Consider the following 17798-nt stretch of genomic DNA (forward strand, 5'->3'; position numbering starts at 1 on the left):
TTTCATTATTTCTAAATTATTGTGCCTTATCCACAAAATCAAATATGCCAAGACCTAGGATCGGTCCACACCCCTTACAAATCCTTTCTTTTTTCTTCATTATAACAAGATCTAGACAGATTTTCTTGTGCTGCACTCATAGAGAGACACTCTTTTCTCACTGCTTGTATATTAATCTAAAGTCATGCATTAATGGTTTTGTGGTGATGTGATTGGCAGAAGCCAAACGAGGCGGGACCCTCTGGACTCTTCACCTCAACACTCAGGGACCTCCCGTACTGTCAAGCGTTATCCATCATCTTCTGGGCCTATAACTTCCAATGCTCTACCCAGTACTAATGGCAATGCTCACAGTGTTGATCCCAGCTGGTACAATCACAGGAACGGACATAGCAACACACCATCTGGACCTTCTTCTGGCTCTCACAGGCAAACCAACAACCGACAGCTACAAGGACAGTTCAACAACGTGTTGGTGCCAGCAGGTGAGAGCAACAGGCTACCTGCCTGTGACATATCTTCAAACTTGGGGCTGCACATGTTTAGTACAATAAATTCCCTCACATCTTGCGGTGTCACTTGAATGCTGACAAGAAGACCAGAGAGAAGCTTTATATCAATGCTCTGTGTGTTTGCACACTTGCATGCTTTGAAATCCATGCTGTCACCACTTCAACATGACAGGCACTGAACTCTCCGGGGCCTTTACCCACAACAATAAAACTTGTTATTTTGTTTCTCTTAGTTTGTATTCTTCTAAAAAAAAACTGTGGTTTTCACTAACATTGTCCATTAAACCCGAAAGTCTGATGTTCTACCTCCTGGCGTTTTTTTTTCCTCTCCTGTACCACAGTAACGGCTGTTGACCAGATTTCCAACATTACACAATCTTCACTTGCACTTACTCTCTCTTTGTCTCTCTCATACATATACACGTCCAAGCTAGCGTCTCCTGAAGATAAAGGGCTTGGATGTTTGCCTGATGTCTAACAGTATTCTATTCCCCCATTTGCTGACCTGTGGTGCATCACTCGTTTAGCTGCAGCGTGCCACTGTCCAACCCTTCAGCACACACCCTTATGCACACTTATAAACTTTCCCTTTGCCCAGACGGAGAGTGAGTCATTCAGAGACCGAAGCAGGAAAGATGCAGATCTTCTCCAGGCTGTCCTTGCTGCTGCTTCTTCTCAAGCAGGTGTGTGTGTGTCTTTCAGGTGCCAACCTCACCTCGAACCTGGACCGTATCAAGATTGTCTTCACACCCATGATGTGCAACAGGGTGTGCAATGCCGGACGCTGCTACAACAACTGTGAGAAGGGAGACATTACCACTGTGTACAGTGAAGCTTCGCAGCAGCAACAGCAGCAGCAACCGTCAAAGAGCCAGGGCTTCAGACTCTGTGAGTGCTGACTCCAGGCCTTTTATGTCTGCCTGTTTGAGACTGTGATCTGTCTTGTATTACATCTTCTTGCCTCTGCTTTCTGCATGTCTTTTTTTCTTATTTCCTAATTGCCCTACACTAGCCATTTGTCTTCACTTGGGTATATAACTCTTTTTTTATAGGGTGAGCTCGACAAAATGGGTTCCCAATTGCATGCCGTCTTCGCTTAACACCAAGCTTAGAAAGAAGGCAGAGTGCTGTAGATAAAGCTTGAAGCTAGCATAAAAACATTCACCAGCTAGAGGAAAGATGGACAGAGAGAGCCAGAGACATGGCTATAACAGATTGAATGTAGAACTTTGTGAAAAGGGGGCTAATCTCTCTTTGCAGGCACACACGTGGAGCTGGTGGTCCCACGCTCCCAACACTTAGCCCCATCGCTTTGCGGTTTGCACCTTGCAGTCGGCCCCACCATTAACCATTTAACATTCTCCCTGGGAGAGCACAGACTAATAAAAGACGAGGGAAAGAAGCAGACAGAATGAAAAAGTAGCAGCATGAACTGGATTTTTTTGTTTTTGTTTTTGGGATTACTTTAAAATCTGCCATTTATCCAGAAAGCTTTGTTTTGTTTTTTACAAAGAGGGGTTCATGGGAAGGAAAGGATGCAATCAATGCTGATGGTGGGGGGGCTGTAGTTCATCATGTTTTGAGCTTAGTCTGTGAAGCAAATAGGCAATTGCAAATATTGTGAGACCTATATTTAGGGCCCGAGCACGGAGTGCAAGGACCCTATTGTAATTCGAATGTTTATTATTATTATTATTATTATTATTATTCTACCGGAAGAGTCGCCTTTTTGAGGCCTTTAACATACCCCAAAACTCACCAAATTTGGCACACACATCAGGAGTCGCGAAAAATTTCGTATTTTATAGGAGATTGGCATGGGCGCACAAAAACGGCTCGATAGCGCCACCTACAGTGACTTTTGTCCCGACGCCCCGCATACGCTTTAACGTACAAGCTTGATTTTTACAGGGCATGTTCTTCAGATGGAGACCTACAAAAAAGTCTGAAAGGACCCACCTGTCAGTCGCACAGGAAGTCTGATATTTTGATGACAATATGTCATTTTTGCTGTATTTTGGACATTTGCAGGCCTCGCTCTAGAACGAACTCCTCCTAGAGATTTTGGAGTAATGACTCCAAACTTTGGTTTTGTAAACTAGACACATGTCCGATGTTAAATTGCGAAGCTTTTAAGTTTTTATGGATGTTTGTGACCATGGCGGCGCGTCAAAATTGGAGGTCGTTTCGAAAACACGCCATGAAAAGAAAAATGGCCATTACTCAGCCATGCATAATCCAATCTGATCCAAAATTGATGTGCATGATTGTAGTCTGACTCTGAACACATCTGCAGTGAAAAAATCTGGAAAAAGTGTAGCGCCACCTGCTGGCAAGAGGAAATGAACTGTTTTACTTGGAGCATCACTACTCCGAGTAGGATGAGCCGACACACCTGAAAATGACGTCCACCTGTTGAAAAGCCATTGAAGTTTACTCTGACAAAAAACCATAACTTTCAATGCGGGGGTGTGGTCGTGACAGAGCGGCAAAGTTGGGCATCTCGCTATGCACACAAAAGTTGCTCTCACGTGCACATTCCTTGTCCAATCTCACTGAAATTCAATGGATATGATGAAGCTTCTATTCTGAACCCATGGATATGACAATCTTGGACGAGCTCTATAGCGCCACCTAGTTATTGCATTGGGCACATTCTGCCCTGTATTTTCTCTTTGCTTTGTCCGATGTGCATGAAATTAAAACTGGAGATACTCAGAAGGGTCCTCTCTCATCATGTAAAGTTTCATGGGTGTACACCTGACGGTGCCTGCGTAACAGGAAGTGGTCGATTATGTGCACCCAAATAATAGAAATTTATTATAAATCAGCCGTTTGTCTCAGGAAGCTGAGATTTCAGAATTAGATGCCTTTAATAACCTCCAGCTTTGATATGTAACACTATAGGGTCTACGAGAAACTTCATCACTTGATTTTTTTAATGAAATTTTGGACTGAACAAAGATTTTTAGCATAAATTCTGTTTAGGTTATCAGCACCAAGAATTCAACTTTCATAGGCATTTATGTGCTACTGCTTCCTAAAAAAATTCAGAATGATTGAAGTTACAGGTGACATCTTAGAGAGCATTACATCCAAAAAGGTCCGAAAACGTCTTTTTAGGCAAAACTGCAAACACCTATTTTTTTGCATAACTTATCTTTCAAATATCAGCACAAAAAAATTAAAAACGGTAGGGATCTGTGTTTGCTGCCTTCCATATTTTTTTCAGACTTAAAAGTGTAACAGATGATTTATAAAAAATCCTTTTCATCCAAAAACCTGTGTTAAATCTGTCTAGACTCCAAACAAACATTTTTTTATGGTAACTTATGTTTCAACAATCGACACCAATTTTCACACACCTATAGCTGAACATGTCCCATAGCTCCCTGAATAATTTCATAGATATAAAATGAACTGGTCATTCTAACATCTGGCATTCTAACATCTAACATCTTACATGTCAAAGCCTCTCTCAGCCTGGCTCTGCTGAAGGAGTCGTGTTACAACCCCGCCCCCTCCTGCTGGGACCCCTGCTATGTAAATTAGCAAGCAGTAAACAGAGAGATGAGGAGTAAGAATGGTCATTACTCAGGCATGCATAATCCAAAGACAGCCAGTTAAACACTGAAAGACATATTTTTTCGGTATGTCTTTCATACATCTTTAGTATTAAAAACTCTCCAAGATGAATGTGCCTGACTCCACCTGCAGGTGGATCACAGACTTCCTGACGGACAGACAGCAGTATGTGAGGCTGGGGAAGCTCGTCTCAGATACTCGGACCACAAGCACCCGATCCCCCCAGGGCTGTGTCCTTTCACCCCTGTTACTCTCCCTGTACACAAACAGCTGCACAGCTGGTCACCTGTCTGTCAAACTCCTGAAGTTTGCTGACGACACCACACTCATCGGCCTCATCTCTGACGGAGATGAGTCGGCCTACAGGAGTGATATAGCCAGGGTGGTGTCATAGTGCAGCGCTAACAACCTGGAGCTTAATGCTCTGAAGACAGTGGAGATGACAGTGGACTTCAGGAAGGCCCCAGCCCCCCTCCCCCCTGTCATCCTCTGTGACTCCCCGGTGACCTCTGTGGAGTCCTTCTGCTTCCTGGGAACCATCATCAGCCAGGACCTCAAGTGGGAGCAGAACATCAGCTCCATCACTAAGAAGATCCAGCAGAGGATGTACTTCCTGAGGCAGCTGAAGAAGTTTCACCTCCCTGAAAAGATGCTGGTAGACTTTTACACCGCCATCATCGAATCCACCCTCACGTCCTCCATCACAGTCTGGTTCGCTGCGGCCACGGCCAGAGACAAGGCCAAGCTGCAACGCGTCATCCACTCAGCAGAGAAGGTGATCGGCTGCCACCTCCCGTCTCTCCAGGAGCTGCACATCTCCAGGACCTGGAGGCGGGCAGCCAGGATTGTAGCCAACCCCTCTCATCCAGGACATAATCTCTTTCGGCCCCTCCCTTCTGGCAAGAGGCTCCGGTCCATCAGGACCAGGACCTCGCGCCACAAGAACAGCTTCTTCCCCACTGCAGCCAGCCTGCTGAACAGAACCCCAACTCCCCCAGGTGACCCCCCCCCCCCCGCCCACCAAAGGACTGTCGGTGCCACTTACAGGCCCCACCATCCCAGCCCATCTGTGCTCCCACTTTAATTCACCTTACTCTACTGTATATAGTGTGTTGTTGTTGTTAACTTAATTTTTAACTTATTCTTAATTGCACTATACACCAAGTCAAATTCCTCGTTTTGTAAAGTGCGCTCTACTGAACCTGGCAATAAAACTTTTTCTGATTTCTGATTCTATTAATCATTGTTTTTTATTCATTCAAAATGCAATTAAATCAATATTTTATCTTTTTTCTTTTCCTTTTTCTTTTTTTTATCTCTTATATCCTTTTTTATAATCAATGTTTGAACTTCTTTTCCTTTCTATTGTCATGGTTTCAGTTTGTTGTCTTGTTTTTCGCTTTAGTTCTTGTTCTGCCTTGTTTGGTTCTGTTTCCTGTTTTATTTTGAAAGGTTTCCTGTCTTGTCATGTTTCTTGAGTTTTACTTCCTTTGGTCCCCATCTGCCCTAATCGTGTTCACCTGTGTCTTGTCTGCCCTGTCTGTATATAAGTCTTGTCTCTGCCTTCCTCCTGTGCTGGTCCATTAACTTCTGCTCATGTTGATCACGTCTTCTTGTCTGGCGTCCATGTCCCTTGCCATGCCACAGTAAGTTTTTGTTTTTAGTTTTGTCATCCTGCTCTGCAGCACTTTTTGTTAGTTAAATAAACCCATTTGCCCTGAACCCGTTTGCCTCCCGTCTCTGCGCCTGGGTCCTACCTGCTCTCGAGCCTCCCCCCCACACGACATCTATACATCCAATGAAATTAAACTACAAATCAACAAACACAACTGATAACAAATGTCTCTAAAAAATGATGTGTATATTTGCAGAACCTTAAAAACACCAAACAAATAACAAATGCTTCCCAAATAAAGCACAAAAAATGGAACACAAAATGTAAAACCCAAGTTAGAAATTGCAATTTGAAAAAGATACTTTTTTCAGCAGCTTTTCAAAATCAATCACCAATTCTACTCTTCTGTGGATGAAACAAAGAACTCCAGAACAATGAAGCCATTTCTCTAAGTCTCTCTCACCTTCAGTTTTAAACAAGGTCTGTGAAAATCCACCATACATTGGTCACATGAACTCAGAGACCTGCTAAAAGTGCACAATTGTAAAAGCTCTTTTATATAGACAACTGTTTGTTTGCTTAGAGCTCTAAATATATAAAAAAATGCTTTTCTATCACCTAGACACAGATGGAGAACCATATCAACTGGATTAATAACAGGGTGGCATGTTTAGGTTTAAACTTACATCAATAGACAACATGAAGCTGTCCATCACATTTTTGACCTAAACATGTAAACACATCCTTGGCTCTGTGGTTAGGAAATGGTATTTGGGAATCTCTTTATACCAGGAGCCAGCCTGGCCATTGGAACATCGCCACAGTGCCCATCCAGACTGGGACAGCAACGGGTTCCACTTCAGAGCCGTGAGCTGCTGTGTTTAACTCCAGCTGTCCCAGCAAGGGAGACAACTGCAGCAACATCCACTGACCAAGCTGACAAGCCCTGGCAGAAAAGATCCCCACAAGAAAAACACTGGCTCAGGCAGGCTGGTCAAAAAAAAATAGTTTTGCCATTGTCTTGCAGCTCGCAGATCAAGTGGTTTAGTTTTCCAGTAATGTCAGTCAGGAATGCAAGTTCAGATTCACAATGTTCATATTCACCATATTCAACAGACATCTCCTCCAATAGCACCTTAAAAATCCTGTGCTGTTTTGCTTTGCAGCTGAGGTTGTTTACGATTTTCAGAATAAGAGTCATTATATGTCCAGAGCCAATCACTTCTGCACATAAGGCCTGCTGGTGAATGACGCAGCAGTAATGCCGACATTTTGGAAAGTCTGGGTCAGCTTTACAGTGAGTGATGAAACCTGTTTGTCTATTGATCATAGCAGGAGTCCCATCTGCAGTCACTGCTACCAGCTTTTCTAATTGTACCTTTTTCTGCACAAAAACTCCTTCACCGTGTTATACATTTCAACTCCTCTTGTAGTTGTCTGTTAGGGCAGATGTGTCAGGAGTTCTTCTCTTGTGGAAACCAAAAGCTATGCTGTACTGTTGCCGTCCACAGACTCATCACACTGGACGTTAACCACCTGCACTTTGCAAGATCCCGGTCCAGCTAATTGGCCAAGTTATCAGACATAGCTGACACTCATCTAGACATTGTAGTGGAAATTGAATGAGTTCTATTGTTCTCATCCTTAGGGACAGTGATAGCAATTATCATCATTGCTTGAATTTTTTTCATGCTATATGCAAAAGTCTTTGTCCCTTAAGGCAACAGATTACAGCCCCCCCCCCCCCCCCCCCCCCCAGGCTGCTGTCGTATTAACAATAGCTTGGAGCTCCAGAATGGACAAGAAAAAACGACGAGAATGGCTCGAGCAGGGCGTTGCTCACGGGGCGGTCGCTCGTGCCATGCGGTCGCACGTGCTCGGGCCCGCTAAATGCTACTTGTAGCTTTAATTGAACACTATTTTCTTTTTAAAATTATAATTATCAGAAAAAAAGAGTACATAGCTGGGAATCATATTGTAAAATTTAGGATAGCATGTAGTCTACATCATACAATTGGAATTTTAGAGATAACTTTAGAGCCCCATTTCCTTTAATCCCTTACCTCTCATGGATGAACAGAATAAAATGGATACAGGTTCATGATCAACAGTGAATCTTTTGGTGAGATTTTGACCTAGTTTCAGGCTGAAAATTTGAACAAGTTTGGACAAAATCATTGAAAGAGGTCCTCTCTAAAACCTCCTGACAGTGTCTCTGGATTACTTTGACCACAATAAGCAGGTACAGTTCAGAACTGGGTCACTTCAAAGGAACATCCTGGCAGTCAATATCATTACTGATATCATGCCTTTTGTTGGGATAATATACTGATCATTTAACCTTTTTGTTTGTTAGAAAAAGAAGAAATTGTTTCTAGGTTAGACTCAAAAGATTAACACGTTTTTTCCACTTATGTTATCCATGAAAGTGGACTGGGTTGTACCCTTTCTCAGCCCTACAGTAGCTGGGATTTACTCCAGCAACCCCTTGTACAGAGCATAGTGGTTATGAACGATGGCTGGATGGGGCATGCATAAAAGCTAACTCAAACTTATAGTAAAGTATGCAATACAAAAGCATTAAAGGATCATCAAATAAATGAGTTCATGCAAAGGTGGATTTTGACCTATGATAGTCAGGTTTGTTTTGCTAACCCTTTTACTTTTTTCAACTACTGTAACTTAAACAGTTTAATGCAATTCCAGCATATTTTGATGTGAAGAAAAGCAGATTTGCGCTGAAATGCAACACTGGACATGCTTTGGACATGTTTAGTGAAATGCTTACTGAATCCACATAAATTAGCTGATTCTGTTGAGCAGAAAAGCGGCTTTTCAACGTTTTGGAACACTTTACTTTAGTAATGTGCTGCATAACGATGCAAAGGTGAAATAAAAAGCTGTTTTTTTCCATGTCAGAATCAGCTGATTCACGTTTATTGCATAAACAGTCGAGGAGTTACGGTATGTCAAAGGGCGTGTGTTATTTAGGTGTCGCTGGGTGCATCTCCGGTGTTAAAGGGTTAATTGGTTAGACCAAACCAACCTTTACAATCAAAGGTTGCAAAAGGTCAAAAGTTCAAGTTGTTGTTCACCTTTCAACATATCCAGTCAGGGCTCGCCACAGCAAATCAGCCTTCAATGAGTCGCACATTCAGTTTGGCTGAGAGCTTCTGACACAACCCTGTATTTTATCCGGGCTGGGGAATGGCACAGGGAGACCTAAACTTGGGCCCTCTTGTGGCTACATGGGTAGGCAGTAGCGTGAAGGGTCTTGTCCAAGGACCCTCAATGGATGAGGCTCATCACGCCCTTGGGAAATGTACCCTGGTTATCCATGCACCAGGCCAACATATCCAACTGAGCAATTAAGCCACTCAAGGTCAAGGTCAAATCAAGTAATTAACCTTTACTTGATTTGGTTTGCTTTACTTTTGATCAAGGTATAGGGGTGACTGCCTGTACAAAGTCACAAGTAAAGTCACTCCTTGTTTAGGTATGCTTTTCCCAAAAAATGATTTTAACTGCAAAAGTCCACTTGGAAGAAAGAAAACCAGAAAGTATGCAGTGTTACTATAAAGTCTTGAATCCAAACCAAAACTTGAATCCACAAACGCCGAGAGGACATTTACCAACTTTTTCTTGAGTTGGTTCATTCTGTAGACTTTGTATTTTACATGCCTACTTTTTTTTATTTTACTTTTTATTGCTTTTTTTTGCTGAATAGGATATCTAAGCACACCAGGGTTCACTTGCACAAACAGATGTTTTCAGGTAGGCAAGAGTTTTCTTGTTCGTTCTGCAACAGAGCGTAAATGCATTTTTGCACCATGCCTAAACATAGTAGACTATCCTAGAAAACTAGCTCAGGTCCGTTTTCAGAGAGTCCTTGGTTCTTATGCAACAAGAATTTGCAAAGCTGATTAGTTGCAGTTTTTCATGTGTGCATTTCAAATACAGTCTTGCTTTTACTTCATCCTCAAAATATTGTTTTTCCGCCTCAATATTAATGTCATAAGTCATTTAACAACACGTGCAAAGTAGATATTAAAAAACGATTTACTCCCATGTAGCTATTCATTCTGTGACTGCATCAGTGTGCATGCTCGTCAAGGAATGTAAAGTGGACGGCAAACAGTTATCTCATGCTGCTGTTATGTTGCCCTCACAAAGCAGTAAAATGTGCCTGGATAATTATAACAGCCTCACTTGATTCACACACTGTGTACCACGCTTGCTTTAACTCCAGCTAGTAGACCAGGTTTAAGGATAAATGGCTGTTTATTGAGTGAGAATTGTTTGCATGTGCTTGGTTATTAGTAGCTGCTAGATAGACTGACAGGCGAAAAGTAAAGCTGAGTACAGAGTGGAGATTTTGCTTTGGAATAATTTCTGCCTCATGCTGGGTTGGAATCGGCCTAACAATCGGCCAGTGAGAGAAGCATCCCTCTTTGAGGAGCTTTAATAGCCTCTTTGAGGTGCTGGCTCTGTCTATTATGCATTTTTTGGCCACATTTCTTTTTCAGTCTTTCATTCTTCTCTGTTTGCATTTTCTCCTAATCTCTTCCATCTCTGTTTGTTGCTTGTCTATTTTTGCTCAGTTCCTCCCTTCTGTTGTCCTGCAGTCTCACTGTTTTAATTCTGTTTGACAGTAAGCTCATTTCTTCACATGCCATCAAGAATGTCCAGCTTCTCTCAGATTCCATGTTTACTACTTGTGACTTTTTTACTGGCTTGTTCTGTAAAAAAGGAAGGGATCCATCCTCAACAAAACTCCTTGATGATCATGGTCACCTTTGTAACTGCTATGTCAAAAAATGCAAAGCTTTCTTTGTGACCCAAAGATTTTTTTTTACATTCATTTTGCTTGAGTGGATTCATTTTCATTTGATTGTCTTTGATGTTTTGAATTACATGAGGTCATGTCAGAGTAAATCTATAAATGTGAGAAGGCATACATGGTATGCAAGTTATACAAGGTGCTGACCTGGCACCCATCCCCTTTACCAAAAGATGAAGTATATAAAGGTCTGTAAAAGCAGCACTGTCAAACACCATCTGGTCATTGTTGGAGCTCTTTTCCCCTCCATGATGAATTGCAAACTATAAATCAAACTGAAGAAGCTGTTTAGACTTAGAGAACCAAATAATCCATGCAAAGATGTCCTCCTTTAATGTGTTTTATTTTTCTAATTTTTTGTGTAAAATATTTGGTATATAGAATATTTTACTCAAAAAAATAACCGGTGTGGTATTGAATCTTTAAAGTTTGGTATTGCCCATCACTAGTTCAGAGAATGTTTTTGGTCCTGACCTTGAACATTTCTGTGGCTATTGGTTAGTTATAATCATTCAATGTTTAACATGTTGCCAACACTTTTCCTTAAAGATAAAAATGCCATCATGGTTGGAATCAGAACATTGTTCTAGTGTCACGTGTTTTGATAAAAACAATGTTTCACTTATTTAGTAGCTTTGCTAGTGTTTTTATTTTATTTTGCTAGCATGATTTAAAAATAACTTTCTTTTTTTTTTGCTGGTCTTACAAGTACACAAACTTCCTCCACATGTAACAAGAACCACTAACTTCAGGCACTTGTGTAACTGTAAATGGTCTGGGTTTGAGACAGCAATGGCATATCTTTTGTTAAAAAAAAATGACTTGTAAACTTGGATGGGAGTCACACTTAAGTTCACACAAAGCGCCTTCAAATTTGATTTGAAATGTTATTCGTTGGTTAGTAGTCTTGACAGTATCCACTTGATTATTTTGGAACAGAGTTGCTTTTGTTGCTAATTGCTAATTCATGACTTGTCATGTTTGGTCTACAGTCTTCTGTCAAATCCCCTGTCTGAATGGAGGCCGGTGCATCGGTAGAGACTTGTGCTGGTGTCCCTCAAACTCAACAGGGAAGTTTTGTCACCTAGCAGCTCCTCCTCCTGCCAGACCCACTCCTCACAGTCGCACACTCACCGCCCGCCATGGAGCAAAATCCCCCTCCCAGTCCATGTACACCCTTCCATTATCTAATCAGCAAGGTGAGCACTTAAATGGTTACAGTGATTTCTTCTTTTTCAATCTCTTAATATATATTCCATGGGTATTTTTCAACTATTAGAAAAACAACAAAACTAAGTCAAAATGACCTTTTAACAACTTAATGAATATAATTCAATGTTTTTATTAAGAAAAAAAACTAAAAAGATATGGCATTCAGTACATTGTAACCCTTATTGTAACCCACATGATGCATATGAGGGGTTGCTAAAAACAAGGACATATCTGTTAGGAGCTTACTTTTACATAGAAAATCAATTTTATATTTTACACTAGAGTATGATTCATATGAAGCAAAATTGTTAAAAAATGTCATTGAATATTTTAGCATTTCAAAGTCAGCTCTGTCAACACAGCTTTCAGTTCATCAGCTTAACAGAACCTGATGTTTCCGGATTTCGAGGCAAATACAGATTCATAAATGAAGCCACCAAAAAGGAATTATATACATGACTTCATCAATTTGTCGAGTCCTTTATCTTCTACATTGTTCACTCTCCAATGCTTTCCTTCTGTGAGCCATATGTGAAAATCAAAATGTATTTGGAGCAAATTAAGTCATTAATGACCCAGAAAAAGTCCCCCACATTGTTTCTGTTACTCTGGTTTTATGAAAGAGTGGAGACTATTCACAAACAGACCAGAAAACATTTACAATCAATAAAACTTAAAACAGAAAGATTGCCGGGACTCTTAATGATATCTACATATTTTCTCCTTAACGTTTAGACCTGTGGTCCCCAAACCACGGGGCATGGATTGGTACCGATCCATGGGACAGTTGGTATCAGACCACAGAAGAAATTTAAAAAAAACACAACCTACATTTTTTATGTGTTATGTATAATCTGATTCTGAAGGACATTTTATTTTGGAAAATTTCTGGGTTCTTCCCACCACATTCAATTTGGTCTTGATCCCTGTGAAGTTGTTCAAAGTAAATCTGCTGACAGCTAAAGTGAAACCTCCAAACTAGCAAAGTTAACCAAAAACAAACGTATCCGAAAAGTTTCTTTCAAAAAAATGAGCCAGTGAGGAAACAGAAGAAGAGCCTTCCATTCAAATTAAAAGAAAGCTGCATTTAACAGACAAAAACCAGGAGTCTTTACTCCAAATATGGATTTATTGCAACACTTGATTTTACACACCCAACCTGCTCTTTATTATATTCAGCAACCAGCTATCTAATACTACAAGGATGTTGCTGTTGAAGTTTCTCAAATGGTGAAATATTATATTTAGAAATTACCATATTAATGAACCTTTTTTTGTATTTATCTATCGCTTCTTCAAGCTAGATGAGTTTGCGTCTTTTAAAGGTATGCGTTAAGAGAAAATCTGTATAACGTTTTAATGATTTCTGCACAAAATCTAGCATACTAATAAAGTCTAAAGCAACTGCAGATATTTTACAGAGAATAAAGGTATACTTTACCCTCAAAAGTTAAAGAAAACTGGAAGATAAAAAATAAATTTAAAAAATGAGACGCACACGTCAGCCTCATACAGGCCGGTCCGTGAGGATATTTCTGACATTAAAGTGGTCCTTGGCCTGAAAAAGGTTCGTGAACACAGCTTTAGACTCTATGTAAGATTTTGAATCATTCCTGTGGTTCAAGATTCTGCTAAAAAACTGTAAAGTCTTGATCATATAATTTGTTTTTTATTTAAAAAAAAGGTAATCTTAACATTGCATCATCTTCTCAACAGGTTGTTAAATCCTTTTTAAGTATTTGAGATTACTGTATTAAACGAAAATGAAAACTCAAACTGTGGAATGTTGTTGTTGCACAAAAAGTAGCTCAATGCCAGGAAAGCACTCTTGAGTACATAAAGTGATTCTTGAACGGGTTTACATTATTCCAACTTTGAAACTCTAAACTTTCCGCTCTTTTGAATAAACTTTCTAACTCTTGTCCTCAAGTGTCTCTACACCCATCCTTGGTGAACGTTCACATTCAGCACCCGCCAGAGGCCGAGGTCCAGGTTCACCAAGTAGCTCGAGTCCAGCCGGGGCAGAGGCTGGCCAACACAGAGGGAGTTCATTCTGTCCAGCAGCGCTCACAGCCCGGAAATGGACACGAACACCCCAGTGAACATGGCAGCAGACAGTTTCCCTCCAGAGGGCATGAAAATGGCCACGCTAGAACACACAGCCGGCAGAATGAAATTGTTGGGAGATGCTTTCAGGAGACGGTTGATGGACAGGTATTTGGCTGAAAAACTGTCATTGGGTGATCTAACACACAGTGTCTTACCTAAACAGATTACATTGTTGTAAAATGCCATTATTTCCACATTCTCTCAGCCCTTAAAATGTCCATTGACTAACCTTTGTAACCCTGTGACACTGATTTATTTTAATGTCCAGGATTTACGTACTCTGGCCACACTTCTCATTTTACATTCCCTGACAATGGCTTGCTGTGGTTGATCGTGCATTCAGGGGACAAAGGTTAAGCCTGAGTCAACCTCAAAGGATTGGTCTTTTCAAGAGAGTGACACTTATTGCTGATTTGTATGGTCGGGGTGAAAAGTAGATGTTGCAACTGTTATTTATTAGAAACAGGTTATAAAGGGAAGCTTAGCAGCTTTTTATTTTGCTGTTCTTGTCAGTGAAAGTGCTTTTTTTTAACAGGGGCCTAATCCATCCTGTGCTTTTTCAGGGCCTCTCACTCACAGATTGGTGAATACCTTTTGGGGCTCATTGTGTTGCTCAAGGACTTTGCAAAGTTACTGACCTGCTTATTGGCAGGCATGCTTTACCCGGGCCACAGCCAAGAGCATTGATCCATAGAAATGCTGCCTTTGCCAACATTAACTCCTTCTTTTGCTTCACTCTGCCTTAATAGGTGTGTTGCTGGAAGTGAGGTGTGTTGTAACAATGACAAAAAAGAACTTTGGCGCAACAGGAGCATGAAAACAACATGCATTTGTTTTCTTTTTCCCACCAAAAAGTTTACTTTCTCTGAGGGAAAAACGCTGTAATTCTCTTCTTATTTAGCGATATTGGCCAAAAATCTATTAAGTACATTTTGATACAACCCTTTAATTACAAATAGCCTAGTGCTTAAGTGAGGCACGCTAGGATGGTTGGTCTTCAAACTCTCAGTGTTTACGTCCTTCTCCAGCTAAATAATCTCAGATGTGTCTGGTTCACCCTGTCCTCTTGGATAGGTATTTACGCACACTCTGACATAACCACAATAACACCCTTGCCAGCGTGCAAACACTCACACATAAACAAGCATGCATGCACAAACTTGTAAGTCTCCAAACTTGATGCACAGATTTAACCCAGATGTTTTTTGTTGCAGTGTGGCAAGCCCCTGCCAGGCCTGACCAAACAGGATGATTGCTGTGGAAGCATTGGTGCCTCGTGGGGTTTAAATAAGTGCCAAAAATGTCCAACCAAACCAGGTAAATCCTCAGGACTAAGAGGGAAGATCCAAAGATCTTTCCGCTCGTATTTATTTTTCTTTCATCAATTTTGAATCTTTTATCATTTCAGTAAGATGGTTTCTTGAATTTCTTGTTTTACACAGATTAGTCGGGTTAAAAATTACCACTCATTGCTTTGAATTAGAAAGATTAGCAATTGGTTTGTTTCTATACTACTTGGCTGCCGTTCCTTTTTACAGCAAAGCATCCATCACATGCTCCTAAACAATCGGCCACTGCTAATGATGAGCATTTCTCCTTTAGATGTCCGGCTGACTCATTCAGTGAAATGAGTCTGTTTCCCTAAAAGCTTAAACTTGGATGCAAATAAAAACACATTTAGCATGCAGATGAGATCCTGGCAGGCGCACCGCCCACCCTGTGGGCAGGGAAAGCTAACCCGGCCTTGAAAGAGTAAGGGAAAGAGCAACTTTCCGACCAGAACTGCGGTAGGTTTGGGGAAAAAAGCTTGGCAGTTTTGCGGAGAGCAGGGTGGGTGGCAACAGTGTCCACTGTGGATGGAGGTTGTCACTCACGCTGACATCTGACCCTACTTCAGATTTGTCCATCCTCTGGTTCAAACTTCATGGGAAGCAGAGCATGTAAAGATAGGACAAAATGTACCTATTTTTCCTACTTTTATCATATTCATACCCACCGGTGCCACTTAGCTGCCAGATTGCCTGAAACATGTTGGAGCTTAATCAAATGCAGATCCCTCTCTTCTCCTCTATTGATAATAGATGTTGATCTATTCCTTCCAGTCTCTTTCACATGCTAAATTCTTTTGGCTCCCAGATGTTTTCCACAGCTTCTTTCTTTGAAGTTTTGGGGGGAAACTGAGTGAAAGCCCTGATTACAAATTTGCTCTTCGGTTATTTTTTAATGGCGACGGGCTTTAAACTGGAGGATCGCACACAAAGGAAGACATGAAAGGACAAAGGGAGAGACAGAAAAGTGAAGTCAACATGAAGTTATGGGCTGTGTCTAAAAGGTCTCGGAAAAAAGTCAAATGAGCAAAATACTTTGAAATTTCCCCCAGTGTCACTCTTTTAGATGGACATTGGTGTTTGTCTTGAAGCTAGAGTACATTAGTCTGACTGACCCAAAGGAATAATATGCAGCACATGAAAAAAAGTGACATGACTTTACTTAAATTAGTTAGCTTGCAGATTCGAGAGAAGTTTTACAGTTTTATACGAGCCTCCCGCTTCCCCTGAGTAAGTGATAATTATCTCATAAAAGGCAGTTGCTGCCATTGGCCGGTTTATTGTTGGTTTCAAATGGGTACTCTTGAAAAAGAACAAGGTCGGCTACTTCCTCCTTTATTATACCTCAATGCAACTATAGTTTAATGAGATTTTGATGCAGACAGGATATTAGACTTTTCCTCCTGTGTCCACTTTCAGCTTAAGTGCGTCTGTCCCAGTCACCACACTGATATAAACTCCTGACCAGTTGCTGTTCTGTTTCAGTCAGGGTCTCTTTACATGTATATAAAATAGTTTGATCACGTTTCATGACAATTAAAGCCTTAGTCACATGCACCCATGTGGTGTGCTGCGGGTTTTTGGGTTGTCCAGGCCCATGGAGGGTCATAGAGAGGCATCTTAAGGAGAGCCCAGGTGTGTTTTCTAGGGACGTCATGAAAATCGAACATACCATTTTTGTGCATATAAATGGTATCTTGAAGTATCAGTAAGGCTAATGTAAGTTACACAGACTTATGATATGCTTGTGATGCTGTCTGACAATGCCCTCACGCCACACCGTAGCGATTAGTGTGGTGCATGTACTGGTCCCTTACTGACCATGCCACAAGCACTGGGTGTGCATGTGATACATAAATGCCCATAGGACGCCTGTGGAATTCACACATGAACTACAGGCTGTTGATTTTTTTATTTCTAACAGTCAGGCTGGACTGCACACTTATCTCAAGATCAGCACTTTTTAGATCTCCTGTTTTGTTGTAGTTTTTTTTTCTGTGAAAGTCTATTGCTGTGTGATCATGAAAAAAACCCAGATGGGGTTCTGTCACTACACCATCACTCCATTTTAGATTTTGAATTTTGATTAATCTTGCTGTACAAGTATATGCTTTTTTTTTAAATTGTGAATTAAATCAAATCAAACCACTTGCGGGCTCCTTGCACAGTCTGCCAGACTTAGGGCCTTAAAAAAAAAAAAAATATGTACATCATGCCTGTGTCTCACTTACCTGACCTTTTACTTACTCTTACGTGTTGTTAAGGTCTTCGCTTGTCACCTTAGGCATGCCCCTGGAAGAAAATGGGCATGAACATTTTAGCTCTACAGGGTCAGTGTGCACTCTAAAACCTTGATATTTTGTGTGTGTCCCCTGGTTTCCCTGAATGGGTTTGCCATTTTTTCCCCGCAAACAACCCGTATCCACCCACAGGGGCAGTTGTGACCATGAGGCTTACGACATACCTTTGATTTTTACATTAGAGTTGTCGTCATATGGAGGGAAACTTTGTGTATTTGTGAGTGAAGGAGTGCAGTTATTATGGAAGCATAAATGCCAGTCTGTCCCATCTCAGCAGGAGCCAGAAGGCTGTAGAAG

General features: G+C 41.1%; 1 protein-coding gene across 3 annotated transcripts in view; it reads left to right on the plus strand.

Annotated features, from left to right (window-relative positions):
• ltbp2 (latent transforming growth factor beta binding protein 2) overlaps nt 1-17798 on the plus strand; it is an 83215-nt gene that overhangs the window by 27256 nt on the left and 38161 nt on the right. For all 3 annotated transcript variants that reach the window (XM_023951596.1, XM_023951598.1, XM_023951597.1), the window contains exons 4-8: nt 220-485; nt 1215-1400; nt 11545-11751; nt 13695-13978; nt 15088-15190. In XM_023951596.1, the coding sequence (XP_023807364.1) occupies nt 220-485; nt 1215-1400; nt 11545-11751; nt 13695-13978; nt 15088-15190 (1046 nt within the window). The remainder of the gene's footprint in view (nt 1-219; nt 486-1214; nt 1401-11544; nt 11752-13694; nt 13979-15087; nt 15191-17798) is intronic.

This window comes from Oryzias latipes, chromosome 22 (genome assembly GCF_002234675.1).
Source record: "Oryzias latipes chromosome 22, ASM223467v1".
Classification (NCBI taxonomy): domain Eukaryota; kingdom Metazoa; phylum Chordata; class Actinopteri; order Beloniformes; family Adrianichthyidae; genus Oryzias; species Oryzias latipes.